Raw genomic sequence first — 20,866 nt, forward strand, 5'->3', positions numbered from 1 at the left:
TAAATATACAAAGCCATTCCAGTCATGTGGAAAATGAGCACGGAATTTACAAGTAGATCTTTTGATGTCCAAATCAGCGCTCGGTCATTTGTTTAAGTTCCCTAGACAGCAGAATCTGGATCTTTAACAGACAGAAATGGATGACTGCTTTTTTTAGACTTTAAAAAGGGATGTTGGTCAGGAGGGGATGGGAAACTGTTGAAGCCCTTGTGCGAGGACTTGCTGGGCTTGCCAAGGAAGTGTGAGGTAATGCTCTGATGGTGGGCTTGGGAGGTTTCGAGGTTTTTGAATCAGCTGGTGAAACTGGTATATCAAATCATTAAAGCATGACATCACCTCCTCAGCCAAAAGTAGTGAATGCTGGACCTGTTTTCACTACCAACCCATATTCATTCAGTTGTAAATATGGGCTCTTTCAAGTGGTTGTCCTCTATAAATATTGTTCACATGTAAGTGCCACGCTACAGCTTTGGAACTCTAATTTGGCTAAAGCCAAGCTGAATTGGAATAATCTTATTCTCTGTGTACTTTTAGGTGTGAGCCGAGTGCTTTCTGAAAAGTCCTATTTAACTTCTATTTCATGACTGCAGTGAAACACGTCTGGAAGCTCCTCTCTTTGAAGAAGTTTCACTTTTCCCTTTGGTCCACTTCACACTACATTGTCACTCTGTCTTCCTTTGTTATGTTTACCTTAGAACTGTAAACGCATACATGGTCACAGGTACACAAGCTCATGTACGCTCACTCTCTCACGCGAATGCGGCACACACACACACACACGCACACGCACGCACGCACGCACACACAGTGCTCTTCTCTGCTGCTCCTGAATTCCAGATCCTTTAAGGAAGTCCATGGCGGGTGGAATTTCATAAAGCTCTCAAAGCAGGCGTCATTCTCACAGATGTGAATTGCAGGCGCGTTGTTTTAGCAGAGGCCCCTGTCAGAGAGCACAGAGCCACAGCAGCAGCAGTCGCTGTGAAGGGCTTTCATTAGCCAGCCTTGCAAGAGTGGCTGATTTCAGTGTCACGAAGCGGCGTACTCGCTGTAATGAAGGAAAACCACCCAGAAAGTGACGGATCACGGCCTGTAATCACCCAAGCCCATTCCCGCATCTCTGTCCTCTACCTCTCATCACCAGGCTCTGAGAAGATCTAAAGAAGAAGGGCATCACTCTCCAGGAAGTGCCGTCTTAGCATTAGTTTGCTAATTCTGAAAGAAGACCCCCGCTCATCCCGATCTGTGCAGCTGTTGTTAGAAACAGTCTTTACTCTGCTACTACTCTTCATTTTCATGGGAATTTTTTTCTCCTCTGTGCGTTTGCTCCAAAAGTGCTCCTATGTAGGTACTTTTTATTTTAAGTTATGCTTACTATTTCTTTATATAACATCTGCCTTCCTGAGGTTAATGGGCTCTCATATGCTTTGATATTACTAACCAGAGTTCTTTGCTAATGTGATGATAATGTGACATCAAACTTTGTGAAGGCATGATCCAAGAGATTGCCTTCAATTAAAAGCAACTCTCGGCACTTGAATTTAGCAGCATTGAATGTGTAAGCATCATGTGTATTAATAAACGTTCAGCTCCCGAGAATATGGCTGCCCTAGGAAAACACTTAGTGCTACATTTCCAAAGATGAACTGCGATGAATAAAGTGTTGAATGGTGAGCCTTGTGGTTGTGTCTGGGCCGACACCAAGGCAGCGGGCCAGTCCTGTGCAGCTGCCCTCTCTATACTGCCTTTGACTGGAGCACCCATCCCCCCCCCACCCCCTGCACCAAGCTTCACTCCACACACTGGTGGAGGGTCTACATGAGCAGGCTGCATTGTGCATTGGGGGAGTGTGCTGTAGCAGAGGTGGCTGGATTGTGTACGATCTGACACAAGTTCCCATGCAGACTAAACAGCTCCTTGTCATCCCTAGGAGCCTTTTCCTTTACATCGCATGGAGGGATTATCCTCGGTTTTGTTGCAGCAGTTTTTGTAAGAATTACACTGTTGGAAGTGAAAGCTCTTGGAAATGTTAGAATTGCCAGTAAGACTGTGAAGGGTCCCTTTCAACTTGATCAGTATCCAGCAGGAAGTGATTAGACTACATCTCAAGAAACTAACCAGGATTTAACCAGGATAGTGACAAATCTAGTTGATCCAGTTTTTTTAGTGTTAGTTTATGTTAAGCAAGATCTGTTAAGATTAGTCAGTTTGAACTTCTGTAATTACATTTGTAGCTGACCCCACACAAAAGACTTGCTTATTTGTTTAACTAGATGCATGCACATGTACGCGCACACACACACGCACACACACACACACACACACACACACACACACACACACACATGTGCATACATACACTCATGCCTAAACACACACAGGCAGGTGCAACTGCCATGGTGTTTATGGTTGCTTTATCTGGGAGGTCCATCTAACACACCTGTTCTCTCTGAATGGCCACACAGCAACCCAAGTTTCTCAAAGAAAACAACAGTTTACAACTTAATCACAATGGAAAACTTGCTTACAATTCAAAATGCTTTGACCCAATGTTCAGTTGGGCACACCAATATGGTGTCTTGGATTTTGTTGACCCATTACTAGATGTTGGGAACAAATAACTGCTTTTGACCTCTTGAAAGATTTGATGTCTATCTGCTTTTCCTATGAGGACATGTCTAATACACTCTTCTCTCTCACCTCTCTTTTCCACTTTTTGCTGTGAAGGCCTTGACGAAAGTCTTCAGCAGTATGTGGCCAACTTTGAGATAGAGAAGATCAGTGGAGAGCAGCTGCTGAAGATCTCCCACCAGGACCTGGAGGAGCTCGGCGTGAACCGCATTGGTCACCAGGAACTGGTCCTGGAGGCTGTGGACTTGCTCTGTGCACTGGTCAGTAATATTACTTAAAGAGTCAGAGGCACTGGGCTTCAGCAAATCGTCATATTCATTATGGTCATCATCGCTATACATTACTGCAAACTACTGAAGAACGCATTCCCATGTTAATGTAAGATGTGTGTATTTTAGGACAGATTCAGGACTTCCTGGTCAATACAGACAGACAGTGGAACAATGTATTTACTTCCTTTTTAAAACTACATCTTTATTAGTGTATTAAAAACTATTAAAAACAAGAAGTTTGTATACACAAGGGTGAGCTGCCCATGGGCAGGTTAACACTCTCAATAAGCATGTCACGCACTGGACTTGACTTGCCAGGTCTGCTGCTATGAATCGCAATTGGTTGAAAAGTCCAGCATGGCCTGTTGACGAGGCTCAAGGATGCTGGCCATTGAAATACTGACCCTTTAAGCCAGTGAAAGGACAGGAAGGAACTAAGTGGGGGGGGAGCCAGTTTTCAGCCCAATTTCTTTCTTTCTTTTTTGTTACTACTATTTTTAATCAAGCACAATGAAAATCTTTTATAGGGTTTTTAAGATTTTGTGATTGTGCTTCTTTGCTGTATGTACCTATGGACACACATAAATACACTCTAGAATATGGGTATAGTATATATACACAGTAAACTCTAGAATATAGGATTAGAAGGTTGCATTTTCGTTCTCCAGTGTTCCAGACTATCTCCCGCATAGCATCATGGGGGATGTGTAGTAGAACCTTTCTGCTGGAGCAGCCTTTGGCTCAGCCAGTCCATCATCGCACTGTAGCAACCACAGCATGACTGACAGCTAACAGAACTATCTTATAAGAGCCGAAGGGCGCTAGATAAATAAAGTGGCAGGCAGAAGGCGAGTGAGGGAGAGGGGCTGAATAGCTCCAAGCTGTGCTTTCTAGCTTTGTCAAATCCCTGTTTGGGCAGATGGAGTTGGTTTACATTTTATCACTTCCTGCATCATAAAAAGCAGATTTCAGTTCAGCTCTTTGATCACACTCATCAGACCCCCATTCTCCTAAAAAATCCCATCTTAATTGTTTTTTGAAGCCCTCTTCAGTTTACAATAGGCATAAAGCACTATTTGTTTTCTGTATCCTTAGCTTCTGTTCTACTTCTTATACAAAAAGCGTGACTCTCAGGTTGGTCCTGTGTGAACTGAAGCCTTTCCAAGCCAGAGAGCACTGATGTTCACTGACCAAATGGGGTCGCCTCTGTGAATGACCACATGGGTGTTTATTTAGATAAGAGGAATTAGCAATGGCCTCGATGCAGGATGCTTTATATAATGCACAAAACTCATTTTCAGTTGAAAGGAGAAATAATCACTCTTTGTCCTCCAAACAGATGAAGTTGGTTGAAGCTTGCCACCATAGTGCCAATTTATACAAGTTTTTAATATGGAGTCCATAACTTGTTTCATTTTCTCAAAATAAATTAGAAGGGATACATAGACATTAGAGTTTAAAGGGGTTTTTTTTCCCAGCATTTCAACTTTTTAGTATTTAATTTCATGTGGCTTGAAGAAACCAGCAAAAAACAAAACAAAACAAAACATTTGAGCAAAAAAAAAATTTAATCCTGAATGGAACTTTGGTTCCTGCTGATCTCCTGTTAAGCAGATCCTGGGCACAGTGTAGAAAAGTGCACGAGACACATGGAAACACTTAGGTTAGGGGAGATGAGTGTCTTGATCGATGGGCATGCCACAGCATATGAACCATACAGTACATCGTAGTGTCCACTACGCCTTGCTTTATGGGTGCTGTAATTGCGCCCAGACATTGTGTGTCCGGGGTCCTTGATTTCCATGAGGCCTCAAATTGCTTGCTTTTGATCTGCCTCATAAATTAGGCACGCATGGCTCTGTGCTGATCAGTGAGGGCTGTTATCTTGGATGAATCTTTCTGTAAAGTTGGCAACTTTTATTTTTGCCATGTGAAGGGTAGATGTGGAGTTGCACAAGTTGCACACGAGGGAACAGGCTTTGCCTTTTCCTCCGTGCAAGCATGAGAGAAGGCTCTGCAGGCCTCTGGTGCCATGGGAAAGGTTGTCATGGAGCTGTGCACCGCCCCTTCCACAAACCCAAGCACTTGTTGGAGGCCCTCCTTAAAAGTTCAAGGTTGCTCAGGGACCCTTGGGACAGACCTAGCTAAAATGTTTTTCACTGAGGTGTAGGTCATCTCCTTTCAGAGGAAGTGTAGCAGACAAATCCCATCCCATTTCTCTTTGCAGCAAGTTTAAGCAGTATCCCGTCCTGTCTTCTGTGATGGGAATTTAGTGGATAGAAATACCCCTGTGAGTTGTTAGAATAGCCATGAGTGGCACGGATCTGACTACTGATTGAAAAGACAAACACATTACATACGTAATACACATTCTTACGTGTCTCAGTGTGTATAAGCCTTCACAGTGCACACCTGATGAGAGACTTGTTTTTTGTATCATAGCCACTTTGCTTAAGTTTCAGCTGTGTAAAACCCATCAAGCCAAGAGGTTCTCTTCCACTGCATGTTAGACTGGGACCCAGAGATGACTTTTGCAGAGTGCATCCTGAAACCTTACACTTCTGTATATTTCCATTAAGCAATGGCAGGCTTCATGTTGGAAAACATTTTCTATTGTCTCTGAGCTCTGGAATAGATATTAAAGATATTCAGGCCAAGTATGTAAGATGGAAAGCGCTATGGATAGTGTTACCAGCACACCACATTTCTCCCCTGGCAGCTCCTACCAGTTCTCATGTAGAGCAGGGAGCGGATGCCGGGACTCAAGAGTGTCTGTGCTTGGGCACTCGCCCTGATTTATGAGGGCGAGTGAGATAAGGAACCTCATGTCACCAAACGTTCCTGACAGACCCCACCGGCCATGTCAGATGAAGGATTTTTTTTTTAGAGTAATCCTAACTACACTGTATAATATTACAGTCTTACTACATTTACATACAATATTACTATATAAATCATTCCTACCTTGGCAGGGATGGTATACGTTAACTAATATGCCACCTTGACTGTGTAGAACATGTGTATTTTAAATGTGTCAGTGAAAGGCATTGAGCTGCTCTAGGTTAAAGGAACTTTGACAAGGTCATTTGGCCTACCTGCTTTGTCACCTTAACACACAGTGCTATGGAAAAATTCACAACATCTGTGAGACAGTCACTCTAGGCCTGCTTCTAGTTAGCCCACAAATGAGAGAGCCGGCTACAGGGTCTGTTTTCTCCTGACAAAATGGGACCCTAAGGCTCCCACCATCAACAGTTAAAAGACAGACAAAACGTGTGTTTTTGCCTTTGTGTGGTAATATTCTAACCCAGCAGATGTTCAGTTTTGATGTCTGATATATTTCCTCATGCTTTGTCTGAAAACATCGATCAGGGTGAATTTGTATGAAACAAAATGCGCACTGATCAGGTCTGCTCTAGATGCAGAGACAGCGACAGACGATGGCACAGGTTAGATGCTCTGTTGTCTGTATCACAGTATTGACTATGAAAGCATCTGTGAGAAGCTGCTCCTCGGACAGCCTGAGAATTAAGGTTCTGTCTGGCAGGTCAGAAGCAGCCTGTTCTGCTGAAGTCCTGCTGTGGGCTTATGGGCCCTGGCTGCGCAGCAGGACTTTTTGGGAGCTGAGGTTTTTATGAGGGGCCCCCCTCCCCTTGTTGTGGCGACTCATTCTTTCCGAGGCTCATTCAAAGTGGAGCACGGGCTGGCAGGTTTAGCATTTAGCGCAAATTAAGCAGCGTGCATTTTGCCAGACAGACTTTTGGAGTCTAAAATGGGCCTGTGCAGTCTTTACACAGAGAAGCAGGCTTACATTATGGAACGCATCAGCTGCAGATGTTGAGCGTGAAGTTCAAGAGGCAATTGCGGCTCGCTGTGAGTGACCTTCAGAATGGCGGTTACACGACGTGCTTGCTTTGTCAGGCAGGGAGGGTGTAATCTTCAATACAGTGCCGGAAATGCAGCTTTAATGTTCTTATTAAGCTATCTGCACATCTGGCCAGCATGTCAGAAGAATGTATGCAGGAAAGCCTAGTGGAGGAATGCAGACTTTGCTCATTTTATGGCACTCGGGTGATTAAGAGAAATTCTTCCCTTCGGATCAGACCTTTCAGTCTGACAGTGCATCTCCAGCGCTGGGTGGTCAAAGGAGTTGTTCCCTGGTGAAATCCAACCCCAATATAAACTGATGCACTTGGGCCATTCATGGTTATATCTGTCCTGGTTCTGCAGGGCCAATGTTCTCCTCTCTCTTTCATCTCTTAAATTGCACTCTTAAATTCTTTCTCTGAGGCCATCTGGCCATAGACCTGTAATCCTCCAGGTATCTCAACAGTATGTGTTACTGTGTGTTCATCAAATTTCCCTCTGCGTTGTCCAATGCAGAACTATGGTGTGGAGACCGACAACCTAAAGAACCTGGTTGTGAGAATGAGAGCAGCAACTAACAACCTACACATTGGCACGTCGGAGCGCAGGAGGAGCCCTGACTATGATGGCCTCAACTCCTGCAAGCCCCCCAACGAGTTCCTCACGTCTGTGGTGGAGCTCATCAGTGCTGCTAAAAGCCTTCTGATGTGGCTGGACAGGTAAGATGAAATACATCATCAAAAACGGCTCATCAGTGGAGAATATTGCATGCAGGTATCGTACGTTCTAAAAAGCAGCAGGACCACGTGTCTGGTCAGAAAAACGCCATCATCGACTGAATTGTGCCTTGTGAGATGCATGTGGAACACAGACTCCCATCCCCTTTAAGTGATCACAGGCCAGCACAGCAGGGGCAGAGCGTTTAAATTCAGGCAGTTTTTCCACAGGAACGTTGAAGGCCAGCTGAAACGAGATACAGGCTGGGCCATTTCAATGGGCCAGTTCCTCAAGATCCCATGCACCAGACTTTGTGTGACAGAGTAGCTGGTCAGCAAAAAAAATGCATTAATGTTACAGACTGTGCTTTATTTAACTTTGATTATTTATCTGAATGTTGGAGAAATACACACTTCTGATGCCTTTCTTGTGTCAAAGCTGATGGGGGTTTTTTGTAATCTTGTTTACCATCATTCTTGCAACAGTACTAACTTAAAGAACGAGTTGAGACTCGTCTTATGTGGTGGCATGGTTGCGGTCTGCGAGCCAGGGGACTAGGGACTGTTTGACAGAGGGTAGGACTTTTATAACGGGCTTAACATGACAAGCTTGTTCAGCCCCAGCCTCTGTTTACAAGAGAGGAGACCCTGTGCTGTGGTGTGGCATGAGCACAGCGGCGCCCGTCTGCAGTCCTGCCTCAAGCTGCCGTCCGTCCTCTAGAAGAATGTGTGGGCAGGTTCGTCCAGCTGCCTTGTGGAAGCGTCTGAGTGTTCTGTGTCTCGTCCTTCCTCCCTGCAGGACCCCTTTGACTGGGATCAGCGACTTCACCACCACCAAGAACAAGATCATCCAGTTGTGCTTGGAGCTGACCACCACGGTCCAGCAGGTCTGCATCTGTTTCCCCTCCACCTCTCATTACGTGTCTTTCTCTATGCCTGTATGCACACTACACCTGTCTGTCTACGCCTGTATGAGTCTGATGGACTTTCCTTTTTCCAGGAGAAGTAAACACGAGCATGACCTGAGCACATGCCTCTGCTCTGACCACACTGTATCTCTCTTTTTGGGTTTCTCCCTCAAGCACTAAGACCAATATGTAGTTTCTGAGTTAACGGTGTCATTTAAAAAAAAAATGTCGGTGCAGGAGGCCAACATTCCTCTGTGTTCCTCACAGTGCCATGTGGCTCTGGCTCGATGTTCCAGATGCAGGAAGTGATGCAGGAGGTGGTTCACACTATGATGGCTACCACTTGTATTTACTGTGTTATTAATCAACAGTGTGGTTTAAAGGCTGGCCAGACCATATGTTCTGGAATGTGAACTGATCCGGCTCCTCTTTCTGAGGTTATTAAACGCCACAGATGGTTTGGTGGCACGTATTGTATATCACCCGTATGAATTAGCAGTGTTCTTGAGGTTCAGTTTAGGAGTAGTCTCAGTCAGTTCAGGCTATCCTTGTGTTTAGTTTAGTCATGTTTTACTGTTTTTTTCTTATGAATATCTTTGCAGTACATTCTTCCACTAATTTTCAAAATGGCTGTGGAGGATGTAACAGGCCAGTAAAGGCTTGCTGCTGTTGTGTGGATTCACTGTATGGTGGTTTTAAACTTGGTAGAAGTCTGTCTGGAAGTGCAGCCATCTTGCTCACTTGGTAATTTGGAACTCAGTGGCTCTCAGACTGAGTAGAAGATGGGCCAGGTTGCACTGTCATTTTGTTCCTGAGCTAGTAGTAGTGCAGGAGGCTTGGGGCAATCTTCCTTAATACAGAAACTTCTTTTCCTTTGACAGAATAAGATTACCATACCTTAAAATGGCTTGCATCAGAATTCCATTTAGTTTTAATCTGTAAATGCTGGTGGTGATGGCTGTTTCCTCCAGTACTTGCATAGTGTGAAGAAGTTTAGTGTTTAGCAGAGTCAGGAGTGGGCTTTGTTAAACTAACCCCTGCTGGCAACCTTTAGCCCAGTCAAGTGTTTTAATGATGTGGGAAGAATTCATTAGGTTGCATGGCCTCTTGGTGGGTAATAAGTATGACCAATCGGTGTGATTTATAGCAGTGAACCAAATCCACACACAATGTCCCACTTTATTTCTTATGACCTGGAACCAGAAAACCTACATTTATATCTCTCCCGACAAAGAACTCATCCATGTACCAACTAGTATTGTGCATTGATTTAGTGATGGGAAGATGGAGAATCTCAAAACATAGTGGGTCTTGCTGGGCAGCTGTTCAAATGGTAGATCTTTAGTTGTTTTCCCAGCATAGCCTGATTTCTTTAGCATAGCCTGATTTCTGAGTTTTTTGTCTTTTTTACTTTTTAGACTTCAATTTCACTTCCAAACATGACCTGGATGTCATCAAGGCAACAGGTGATTGAGATCAGATGACTCCCATGATGCATAGAGCAGTTCTTTCCATCCACCTTTGTCTGATGTTTGTCAGTACAGGGTCCAAAATGGGCAGTGGTAGCTCAGTGGTTAAGGTACTTGCCTTGATGTTGGAAGGTTGCTGGTTCAAGCCCCACCACTGCCAAATTGACACTTTTGGGCCCTTGAGCAAGACCCTTAACTCTCAAGTTGTTCTCAGTCATAATTTTAAGCCACTTTGGATGAAAGTGTCAGCTAAATTGGAACTGAATCTATGTATAGCTTTGTCTTTAAATGTATTTTAAGAATCATATAATTATCTATGAAACTGGGAAAATAAAATTGATAAGTTGAATTTGTATACTGATGCAATTAATGTGACATTCTTGACCATTTGAGGGATTTCAAAAATAGTTTTGATGGTTTACACTGAGAAAGTTTCTTCTCTGTGTGGTTATCAGAATACGGCCATTTCTAGGAACTATGCCTGTCATACCACATTCTTTCCTAAACCTCTACTTTTTTCTTTCCTTTGGTAATGGATTTATGGAAAGCCTTCAGATTCAATGCCAAAATGGAAGAGAAAGGGAAAGAATTCAAGTGCCAATATTAATATCATGTGTTTATTTTTAGAAGAACAAAACAATTGAAATATTAGGTATCTCTCTCAAGATGTATATCAAATGCAGATGCATTTTTTTTTTTCCTGATGTTGGGCATTGGCTTTAATATATTGCTGAGAATAATGGCTCTCAGTTGTCTGTACGTTAATACCGAGGGCCTTCTAGTGTCGCACAAAATAATGCTACTGCTCATGATGGAAGTCCATGCAGACCCACTTCCTGTAAGTCTGTTCTCCTTGGCCTCGTGCACCAAGCTCACAGGTCAGTGCCCAGTGAGTCACATGGCCACCTGTGCCCTTTTGCCATGTTCTGGCTGCAGCCAGCTGACAGACAGGTGCTCAGCAGACACATTGGCATACCGTAGCTCGATGGGAGGCAATAGGCAGTCGTTTTTACAGCCCTGTAGCACCCTGTGGCTGGCCCTCTCTACCCCACATCTGCCATGTTGCTTCAGCTGTCAGCCAGCAGCCACCAGAGCTGTGAAGACATTCAGTCTGCTAAGCATATGCACCTTATATATAGTAAGTATTAGTACTTATTTTGTCATGGACTCTTTGGGCCAGGTAGATTTTCACTAAACCTAGAGACTGAGTGAAGCATGAGGCCTTAAAGAGATGTTCACCTTTCTCTCGTAAAGTGCAATTCGCTATATGCTTTTTTTGGGTATCTTCCACTATAGTTTGGAGTTTCCCTCCTCTGTGTTATGTAATTATGTTGTCTTAGAGCTAACATGGATATGTAATCCAAGACTCGAAGCTGTTTATTTGTGGCTGGAGCTCATCTTCCACTGTCTATATCTGAATGACTAATTACCCAAACTCTCGCCTGACTCTTGAATTTGCTTTATTACTTGGTACCAAGACGCTTCTTGGGCTTTGACGTGTTCTTCTTTCCCTCTCCCACAGGATTGCACTGTTTATGACATGGAGGAAAAGATTCTTGAAGTTGTAAGTATCTAATAACAACATACTTGTCTGCAATTTGTTGCATACCATATTATTCAGTTATGTGTGGTTTATATGTGCGGCATATAACCTTGTGAAAGATGGAAAGCAAGTACTTTAACCAGTGCTGTCTGGTTGAGGTTGATAAAGTTGGGTCTAGTAGCTGACTCCCAGTCTGCGATGTGGGGGGAGGGGCCCAGCTTTGGGAGTGAGGCAAAGCACTGTGCTGGGGGCTCAGCTGATGGGCACCCCGGGGTGCATGCGTTGGCAGTAAACTGTGGGGCCCCAGGGCTGCTGCACAACGTGGCTGCCATAATGTGGGCCCTGCTATCCATCACTGTTAGCTGTTCATGACACTCTCCAGACCCCGGGCCCCTAAGGGTGCACTTCCTCCCTCTCAGACGCCCCACTGAACTCCAGCCAACCCCACTTGCTGTCCGCCCCTGTGATGACATGACTGTAATGTGCATGTAGGCCATGGTTTAGCTAAAGCTCTGTTGTGCTTTGGTGCTCAACTCAGAACTGTTCCCTCACCATCACACATTGCCATTCACCAGTCTGAGAAATATTTAAGCCTCTTTAAGGTTCAAGTGAGTGCGAGTGTGTCTGTCTGTGTGTGTGTGTGGTGCAAGTATGTACATATGGACATATGGGTTCTGGTGCTGTTGTGGTTGCCTCAGTAATAATTGTTTGTGTGTGCACACAGTATGTTCTCAGAGCAGTGTGAGAAGAAAAGCTCTTTTATGCACGTCACTAAACAGACCCTGCTAACCCTGCTGGTGTGATTGAGCTTAATGAAGTGTGTGTGTGTGTGTGTGTCTGTGTGTCTGTGTGTGTGTGTGTGTGTGTGTGTCTGATGTGTCTGAGAGAGTATTAGGGTGAGGGGGTGCTGAGTTACCATGTACAAAACAAAAGAGGCATCAGTCAACGGCATGTTGGTAGTCCTCTGCCTGTTGCCCGGGGTACTGTGGGGTAATATGTGCTCAACCATAATACTATACTGCTCTGACATGAGCCGACATGCATGCACTTCCCAAACACATTCTCATAAAAAGTAACACCAGACAAGCAAAAACCTTCCATGGCCAAAAGAAATGACTGGATGTGGGGAGAGAGTGTTTAATTTCTAAGCTTATTTTATTTCTCAGTGTTGTGTCGAGGGTTGCATGGCTAAGCTCTGTCCACCTGTCCACTACAGTCCAAGGTGTTGAATGGTATCTGTGATCACACCATGCGAGCGACCTCCGACCCTCTGCCGAGCCAATCAGCATGTCTGGAGGAAGTGCACCTGACCAACATCAAGGCAGGAGAAGGCCTGGTGAGAAACTTGCTGAACTTCCAGTTCTACAAATTAACAATTTGCTGACCTGGTCAGGAATTCACTTAAGCATCTATAGCCATGATTCAGTTCATTTTAAAATTCACTCAGTGTTAGTTACCTGCAGGAAATCACAGAAGTGCAAACACCAACCATATCATGTCTCACATCAATCCTCTGTCATTCTCTCTCTCTCTCTCTCTCTCCTTCTCCCTCTCTCCCTCAGGGGATGTACATCAAATCCACCTATGATGGACTTCATGTCATTACTGGCACTACTGAGCACGTAAGTCTCCAATCCAGTCTGAGGTCTGGAGCTGGGGGTTGGGTTTGATGCATCTTGTCCGGATTCAGCATGTCACTTCTGTCTGCACACTGAGCACACACAGCTCCAGCCTGCATCTGCTCTGACAGAGTCCTTTACTGCTACAATTCAAACTGGGATTCGGGAGTTTCGGAATTTATTTAAGGAGGGAGACTCCATTTCCTCTCACAGCCTCAACAAAGACACTGATTTGACTGCATGCTTGTAATAATTAATGGAAACCAGGAGTAAAAGAATTCAGTTGGCCATAATTTGCATGTTCCCCAACACAATTTGCATGCTCTTAGCGTTAATACTTCCCTCAACCATCAGTTGTACTTGTAAAGTGTAAAGTGCCATTCTCTGTGCATCCTGAATGCTATACTCATTAACTTGTGGTAGCTTTGTATTTATATGCACACTCTTTGCTTGGTTGGGGTCTTCTTCCTCAAGAAATTTATATTATTTCACTGTCTTGTCGTTATGGCAACATTAATGTTATTCGCAAAACACTTGTTGTCATGTGCCAAACAGAAGAAAGGGAGCGGCCGTTAATGGCGGGGTGTAAAAAAATCATCCCCCTCTTCGTGGGTGGTAGAGGCCATGTTTATGGGGAAAGCACTAGCAGACAAGTGCCATTATTGTTCTGAAATGCTCAGGGATAAGAATGGATTTGGAGGGTACAAGAAGATATATAAAACATATAAACCCCCCTAATAACAGACTGAGTAACTTCTAAGAGAACTCTTTCTGTCTGAATCTGCTGTTCCTTTCCAGAAATGAATTCCCATGTCTGAAGTAATGAGTCAACCTCCTTTAACCAGTCTAATTAGAGTAAATGAATCATACTGACATTTGCTAGGTTGGCGTTGCTCAACCACCTACGGGTTTGCTCTGATAATCGTACAGTTTTATTGTATTTATGGGTAATGGCAAGCTCTGTGGAGTACCTTTCACTTCAGCCTCACAGATAGTCCAGCAGAAAACAGCCCAAAATATTATATTTAATTCAACATGCCTGGTATTAATGACCTCTGGATGCATCTTAACAGGGCTGTGCAGATGTGAGGTGTGTGTAACAGATTCTGATATCGTCCTTTCTCTCTCTCTCTCTTTCTCTCTCTCTCTCTCTCTCTCTCTCTCTCTCTCTCTCTCTCTCTCCCTCTCTCTCGCTCCCTCCCTCCCCCCCCCACATCTCCTCCTCATAGTCTCCTGCAGACATATGCCGCAAGATCCATGCTGGTGATGAGGTGATCCAGGTGAACCAGCAGACAGTGGTAAGCACCTCTCCGCTCTCTCCGCCTCCTGCACGGCCTTTTGAGCTGCCTCGGTGTGCTGCTCCTGCCAGGAGGCTGAATGCGTCTGGTTGTGCTGCAGGTGGGCTGGCAGCTGAAGAACCTGGTGGTCAAGCTGAGGGAGGACCCCAAGGGAGTGACGCTGCTACTGAAGAAGAGGGCAGCAGGCATGCCTGGCTTCACCCCCGCACCGCTCAAAAACATGCGTTGGAAACCCCCGCAGTCACAGGTCCGTGGGGAGGATGCCGCGCATGGTCTTGATCTAGTTTCTCACGTCGGCTGCGTGGGGGCCCACGTGTTATTTGCACTCTGCTTGTGCAGTGTAGGTTGTAAAAGGTGCAGTGAAATGGTGGAATCTATCAAACATGGTGCTGTCGATACAGTTGGGGATGAAAAAAGCAAGTTCAGTCACGGTGAGGTAGCAATGTTGATCACTGAAATTATGACCAACCAAAATATTCAACATATGTGTAATTCTACTCTGGCTCTCAAAAATAGAATTTGGGAATCATTTATGTGAGTAATCAGTACCATATTAGCCACTAGGCAAAGTAAAACAGTAATCTTTATAAATAATATTTATTTGCTTTTGTTTTAAAAATCTCAGTGCTTGGCAAATGACATTTTAAGTGACAAATTAACAAAAGAAAATCAATCAAATAACACTTCTACATAACACACTACAATTCCATTTACAGTTAGGTTACAGGACCCCCTCTGTGATGCATCATGATGAGTAGTGTACATTTTTTCACATATAAACTGCTCTTGAACATGCATAAATACCTTTATATATCTGGCCCTCTGTCAGTTTTTTTTCTCTCTCCAACAATTATTGCTTCAATGTAACTTATTGGTTATCACCTGGTACTGAAGTGCCAGGTCAGAAAACAAGCAACTTTTTGGAGAATAGGAAAATAAACATTTACAGATCTGTAGTAGTTATTTTTTAAGCCCTCTCGGTGTGAGTTAATTTTATCACAACGTTCCTTTTAGGCTAAGATGAAACCCTTTTAATAACCAGTTTCACTTTTAAGTATGTGCAAACCCAAAGGGCCAATGCTTGCAAGTTAATGAGAATTACATCACCATTTGCTGCTGGAGTCCAGAACGTGATTGGGTGTTATTGTTTGGATAAAGAAAACAGTGCTGGGTTGTTTGTTTCTGTTTGCCACTGAGCAGAGCAACATCAGGATGATGTTAAGTAGATCAGAGCTGTGTGGTGACGGCTGTTACCGATGTAATGTAGATATTGGGGCCCTTAGCACATATTAGCAGCCAGCTGTGGAGAGCACCGCCCACTATCTTTAGACTGGGGAATCCTCCTCGTTCTGCCATGCTCCACACCGATTGGTTTCAGTCCTCGTCCATTAAAAAAGCCTGCCTCATCCATTCTTAGGTTTTTAATAGTGGGGTCCCATCTGCCCGAGACACGAACGCCGTTGCCAGCCTAGTGTACTGTGACCGGTGTCTCAAACTCGAGAGTTCTGCATGTCCTGTCCAGAGATCTGTAAAGTGATAATCCCATTCAGGTCCTGGATTTTTAGGAAGTCGTCCAGGCCTGCATTAATTGGACCCACTGGGAACAAATAGCTCCTGTAATCCAGCACCCATCTTGGCAAGAGACCGACCCACTCAAGTGCCTCCACACCCTACTGCGATACTATCAGAGCAGGCCATCACAGGGCAGGAGTAGTTGTACCAAATAAAGAGGCCTCTGGTTACACTGAGGCCTCTCTGGTCATGTCAGCCACATTGTTTTAAGCAAGGTCTTGATCTCGTATTTCTGTAAGTTTGCATTGTGCACAAGGTACAGACAGACATGATGATTCAGCAAAGCGACTGTGGTGTTTATGTCTGTTGTTTAGCTCATCAAGTTGTCTTTTGTCTGGAATATTTTTTTTGATAGTCTTAAGTTTTACTTCAAGATGGGTTTTTAATTTTTCTTGTGTGTATGTGTGTTGCTTTTCCTCACTTCTCACTTCAAAGCCAGCACTAGGGACTTGACTGTGAATGGACTGTTGTGTCAGATGTAGAATTAATTCTACTGTAGAATTAAACTGTACTCTGTGGGCTCATCAGGAATTTAAATGAGATAAAAAGGAACTTGAATTTTGACAGGATTTTGGAGTATGGACATTACCCCTTAAATGCAACGTTCAGAGTTTTTTTTGCTTTGTGTAGTTTAAGATCATTTATTCATATGTGGTCATATATATTGTCATATGTGACATCAAGGTCAAATGTGATAAATCTAAATATTGGTAATTGCCATCTATCCTGTAGGGCTCCCCAAGTAAGAGCCAGCCGCCCGGCATTGGCACTGAATCGAACAGCCGGAAGGAGAAACCAGCCATCTTGGACCTGTACATCCCCCCACCGCCATCAGTGCCCTACACACCACGGTGAGCGCGAGACTGAGACTTCTCCACATTCCTGCGTTTTAAGGAGGGTGTAGGCCTCCATCAGCCAGTAACACATTAAACTTCACTGCAGATACTCTGCTGCTTGGCTTCCCGGGAGCTGTGCTGGCACCCCACAGCTTACATAACTCAACCCGCACTTGGAGCAGAAAAACCCCTCTGATCTTCCTTCTTTTTTTTAGCTCTGTTCAACTGTGTCCCTTCACCTTTTATGACAAACGTCCCAATATCTGTGCTAACAAGGCAGCACTTTTCTGATTGTCTTTGTATCTTTCTAACTGAGCCATGGAAAGACTCATTTGATAGTTTGAGAACAATACTTTGACCAAGGAGTGGGGCAAGTCTACAAAGAGAAAAGTCTGTGAGATGACCAGTTAGACAGCCTTTCTCAGTGTGCAGTGCTTAAGAACAGAAAAAAAACGAACGTGTATTCTTCATTTTATTTATTTATTGCAAATATTTTGTATGTTTAAATCATGGACATCAATTACCTCAGAGAGATGTCTACTTAGAGGAAAGATCCGGGCTCGTATATTCCTGAATAAGAGCAATAAACGATGTCCTCCACCACAGAGAAGCGAGGACAGCCTCCTTCAGCAGCATTGCCAGGAGAGCCAAAGGCTCCGACTCACCTAACTCCTTCCTGGATCTGGAGAGTCACCGACGTTTCACCATTGCCGACGCCGACCGGCTGCCCGCCTATCCAGTGGAAGCCAACGTGGTGCATGCTCGCCTGAGGGAAAGGAGCTCCTCGCGAGGTCAGTAGCGGAGTGCTTCCAACACCCTACTGTTGGTATCTTATCTTAGTTCTACTCCTCATTCCTGCCTTCACTAGCTCTAGCCTGGTTAATTCTTCTGCGTTTAGCCACCATCTCTCCTATGTCACTCTGCAGGTAAGCCAAGGCCTCTCTCCATGCCGGTGGACACGTGTCTGAGCGTGACAGACCCGTACCCCAGGCCCTGGATTCAAGGACGGAAAGGTAAGCGGTGTGTTAGTGCTACTACCGCTGCAAAATGCAGGCACCAGTACCAAGTTACCCACAAACTCATTAGCTCATTCACCAAAATCAAATATTCACTTTAACTTGGGTATTTTTACCATGTACCCATTCATTGTACGTTCACTTCAGAGGGAGATGCATCACATGACGTGGACACACATTTGGTTACTTTTAGTTATGCTGATCTTTTATAGAATGGATGGCATTTATTTTAGCATTAGAGTTAGGGACTATAATGTCTCAAACCTTAATTAAACCCTACATCACTGTCATTATAAGGATTTCGGCACTTTAGTCAAGTACACCAGATGTGTTTTTCTCCATGTGCATCCTGCGACGTTTCCCTTTCACTGATCTCTTCTCGTCTCATGCAGGCGAGGATCTCTTGTACCGATACCTCAGCAACGAGCGCATACCCACTATAGCTGAGGAGGTCCCCAGCGCGGACCACTCCCACAGGGCGAGGGCGGGGAGGGGCGCACGGGGCCCAGACCACATGCGCGCTAGCCGGCTACTCGTCGGCACAGACCTGCACAGCAGCTCTACCATCCCATATCAGGAGGACTTTGCTAAAAAGACCCCTATGACCTCCACCCCAAAAAGACCCCCAGCGGAACCCTCCCTACTGGTCAGTTGGATCGCCAGGCTTAAGTTACTGACGCATTAATGTTGCCTCACCCTTTACCTCTGCTTCAGTCCAGCTCTGTGCAGTGATCTCTCTCTCTCTCTCTCTCTCTCTCTCTCTCTTGCTTGCTTTCTCTCTTTCTTTTTTCATCAATTTGTTCATTCGTTCATTCTCTTTTTTCTTCCTTCCCGCATGCTTTTTCCTTTTATGTCTACCTTTGGGCATCTACCTGCTTTTTTGACTATTTGACCAGACTGCCTTACTGAACTAAAAAAAACAACACCCAGACACTCAGAGCTATTGTTATAAATGTTCGGACACACTGCAGGGAACAAAGAGACGGCTTGTCCTCTAATTTGCTCGTGTAAAAGTAAAGAAAGGGCTTGTCACACTTGTGTATTAGTCATACAGTATTTTAACTTGTACAGCAGTTACAAAATGTCTACCTCAGTAATGTCCCTAAAATTCAGCACATAAAACTAATGCTGGCGCATTGCAAAAACTGTGCAAGTTTAGTTTGGAAGCTTCCTTGAAGTCAAAATGCGCTTGACTGAGCTCATTGTACCTGTGTATACTGAAGCCCATAAGTTTCCAAACAGTCTCTGGGTGAACTGACCTGCTCCCGTCATTCAGCAGTGGTGTCCCTAATCCCTAATCCCTAGTCCCTAATTCCTAATCCCATAACATCATAACAACATTTCAGTAGGAAGGAGGGGAGTGCATTTCATACTGTTCATGCAGCACATGTATTTGCATACACGGACAATAGAAACCTTAGATCCCTTATTGAGTCTCTTCAAGGTCTGTTAATATGGCGTCTTTTTATGTTTTACGCATTTTGTGTAATTAAGTTATTTTATTGTGTAGACCTCTCATAATTGATTTTCACTTGCCAAAGTGTTTTTCCTTTTACTTCTCTTTATTGTGTGTTGTTTTCTCTGAGGGTCACTTAACAAAAAGGGTTTTCCTCCAAATGTGCATCTTAAAATTTCACAATGCAGCCTTTTGCTCTTCATTACTAAGACATTGTTGCCTGTTATGGTTGCCTCTGAAAAGACATTCGCCCGATATTGTTTGGGGTTTTTTTTTTTTTTTTTTCCTTTCATCAACAAAGTAACCAATTAGCACCTTTTACAAAGGAAACATACATGCCAAAACACACATGACCTTATTGCTCTAGGTACAGCACTGTCCTGTACTGTTCTGCGCTATGCAGTCACAAATCTTACTCTGTGACTTGAAATGTGTGTACAACAACAAAAAACCCAGAAGAAAATGGAACCTCTTTGGCCAGTTTTCCAGACATGGTTTTAGCCTAGTATCAGACTAATTCATACCACCAGTGGATGCCGTTTAAGCAGATCAAGCACTAGGCCTGTTCAGTGTCTAGAAAACTAGCCTATTAATGCTAGAAGTGTACTGGAGTGGTTGAATCCACTGCTCATGGCTTGGGTTGACTGATTCAGCTTTTGACACATTTATATGGGAAACTTTTACAATTCTGTGTTTGTCAAAGACAGAATCTAACAGAATATATCTGTTTCATTGTTGCGACTAGCTCAATGTAAGGATTGAACAGTATTAACACAAGTAATGTAAGATATTTATAATCATATTTGTACCTTAACACTGGGATTTTGTACTATATCAGTGGTGTGTATCATTAAAGGAGCCGTTCCAGATTTTTTTTTGTATTGTCTTTATTTAATTACACTTCAGAAATTCTGGCTTACTCCACCATTGCCCTGCTACAGTCGGGAGAGGGATAGCAGCACAGTTCAGTGTTGAGATGTCACGTTTCAGTGTGCTTTATAGGGTCAGTCCTAAAGGCCAGCTTCTGCTGAAGCAGGAGGCACATGTTAGCCAAGAGCATGCAACACACCATGCTGTTTCTGTAATAGGACTCACTGAAATTATTGGCTTTTATGAGCTCTGCACATTCTTACAACATCTGCAGACATTAAACAGCCTGAAAAATCAGGCTATCAGTGTTAACACATGAACTTTAATAAAGATATTAAAGTGGAATGTAGACTCCAAGACAGAAAATTCGAATTCTGTGCTGTAATTTCTGTGATGTTCTTCTTATTGAAATGATTATATAAACAATACTCCTGGGTATACTGCCAGCACCTACTGGGCAAATATGCAGAAAGTTCTATATTTTTATGCTCTGTGGTTGAGCAGGTGTACATTTTGTAAATGTAGTTTCTCAAATAGATGAGAAAAAAATAGAACTTTGGCAAGTCGATAATCAAGACCAACGATCCTGTCTTGTGTACCAGAAGATAAATGTGTCAGTTATCAGTTATTATAACTTTAGCTATGCAAGATGGAAAGAACAGCATGTCCTGTTCACACTGCAAGTGTTAAGAAGATGATGTGAGCGGGTATAAACGCTTGTCAGAATTGACTGATTGATGAGATTTTGCCTCCGTTCTGTTTGTCTCAGCGACCCAACCCAACCCACCCACACTCC

The 20,866-nt window shown here is 43.9% G+C and overlaps 1 protein-coding gene across 2 annotated transcripts in view; it reads left to right on the forward strand.

Moving 5' to 3' along the window:
- Positions 1-20,866, forward strand: part of LOC113574131 (connector enhancer of kinase suppressor of ras 3-like) — a 32,223-nt gene that overhangs the window by 9,134 nt on the left and 2,223 nt on the right. Inside the window, exons 2-13 of one of the 2 annotated variants that reach the window (XM_081721666.1) lie at positions 2,725-2,888; positions 7,284-7,486; positions 8,283-8,370; positions 11,383-11,424; positions 12,620-12,739; positions 12,966-13,025; positions 14,252-14,320; positions 14,421-14,567; positions 16,625-16,743; positions 17,335-17,519; positions 17,655-17,741; positions 18,137-18,390. In XM_081721666.1, coding sequence (XP_081577792.1) covers positions 2,725-2,888; positions 7,284-7,486; positions 8,283-8,370; positions 11,383-11,424; positions 12,620-12,739; positions 12,966-13,025; positions 14,252-14,320; positions 14,421-14,567; positions 16,625-16,743; positions 17,335-17,519; positions 17,655-17,741; positions 18,137-18,390 — 1,538 coding nt within the window. Of the gene's footprint in view, positions 1-2,724; positions 2,889-7,283; positions 7,487-8,282; positions 8,371-11,382; positions 11,425-12,619; positions 12,740-12,965; positions 13,026-14,251; positions 14,321-14,420; positions 14,568-16,624; positions 16,744-17,334; positions 17,520-17,654; positions 17,742-18,136; positions 20,070-20,866 lie in introns of those variants that run through there. The other variant, XM_035532892.2, reaches the window with a different exon arrangement.

The sequence above is a fragment of the Electrophorus electricus genome, chromosome 10 (assembly GCF_041902795.1).
Source record: "Electrophorus electricus isolate QZ-2024a chromosome 10, ASM4190279v1, whole genome shotgun sequence".
In the NCBI taxonomy this organism is placed as follows: Eukaryota; Metazoa; Chordata; class Actinopteri; order Gymnotiformes; family Gymnotidae; genus Electrophorus; species Electrophorus electricus.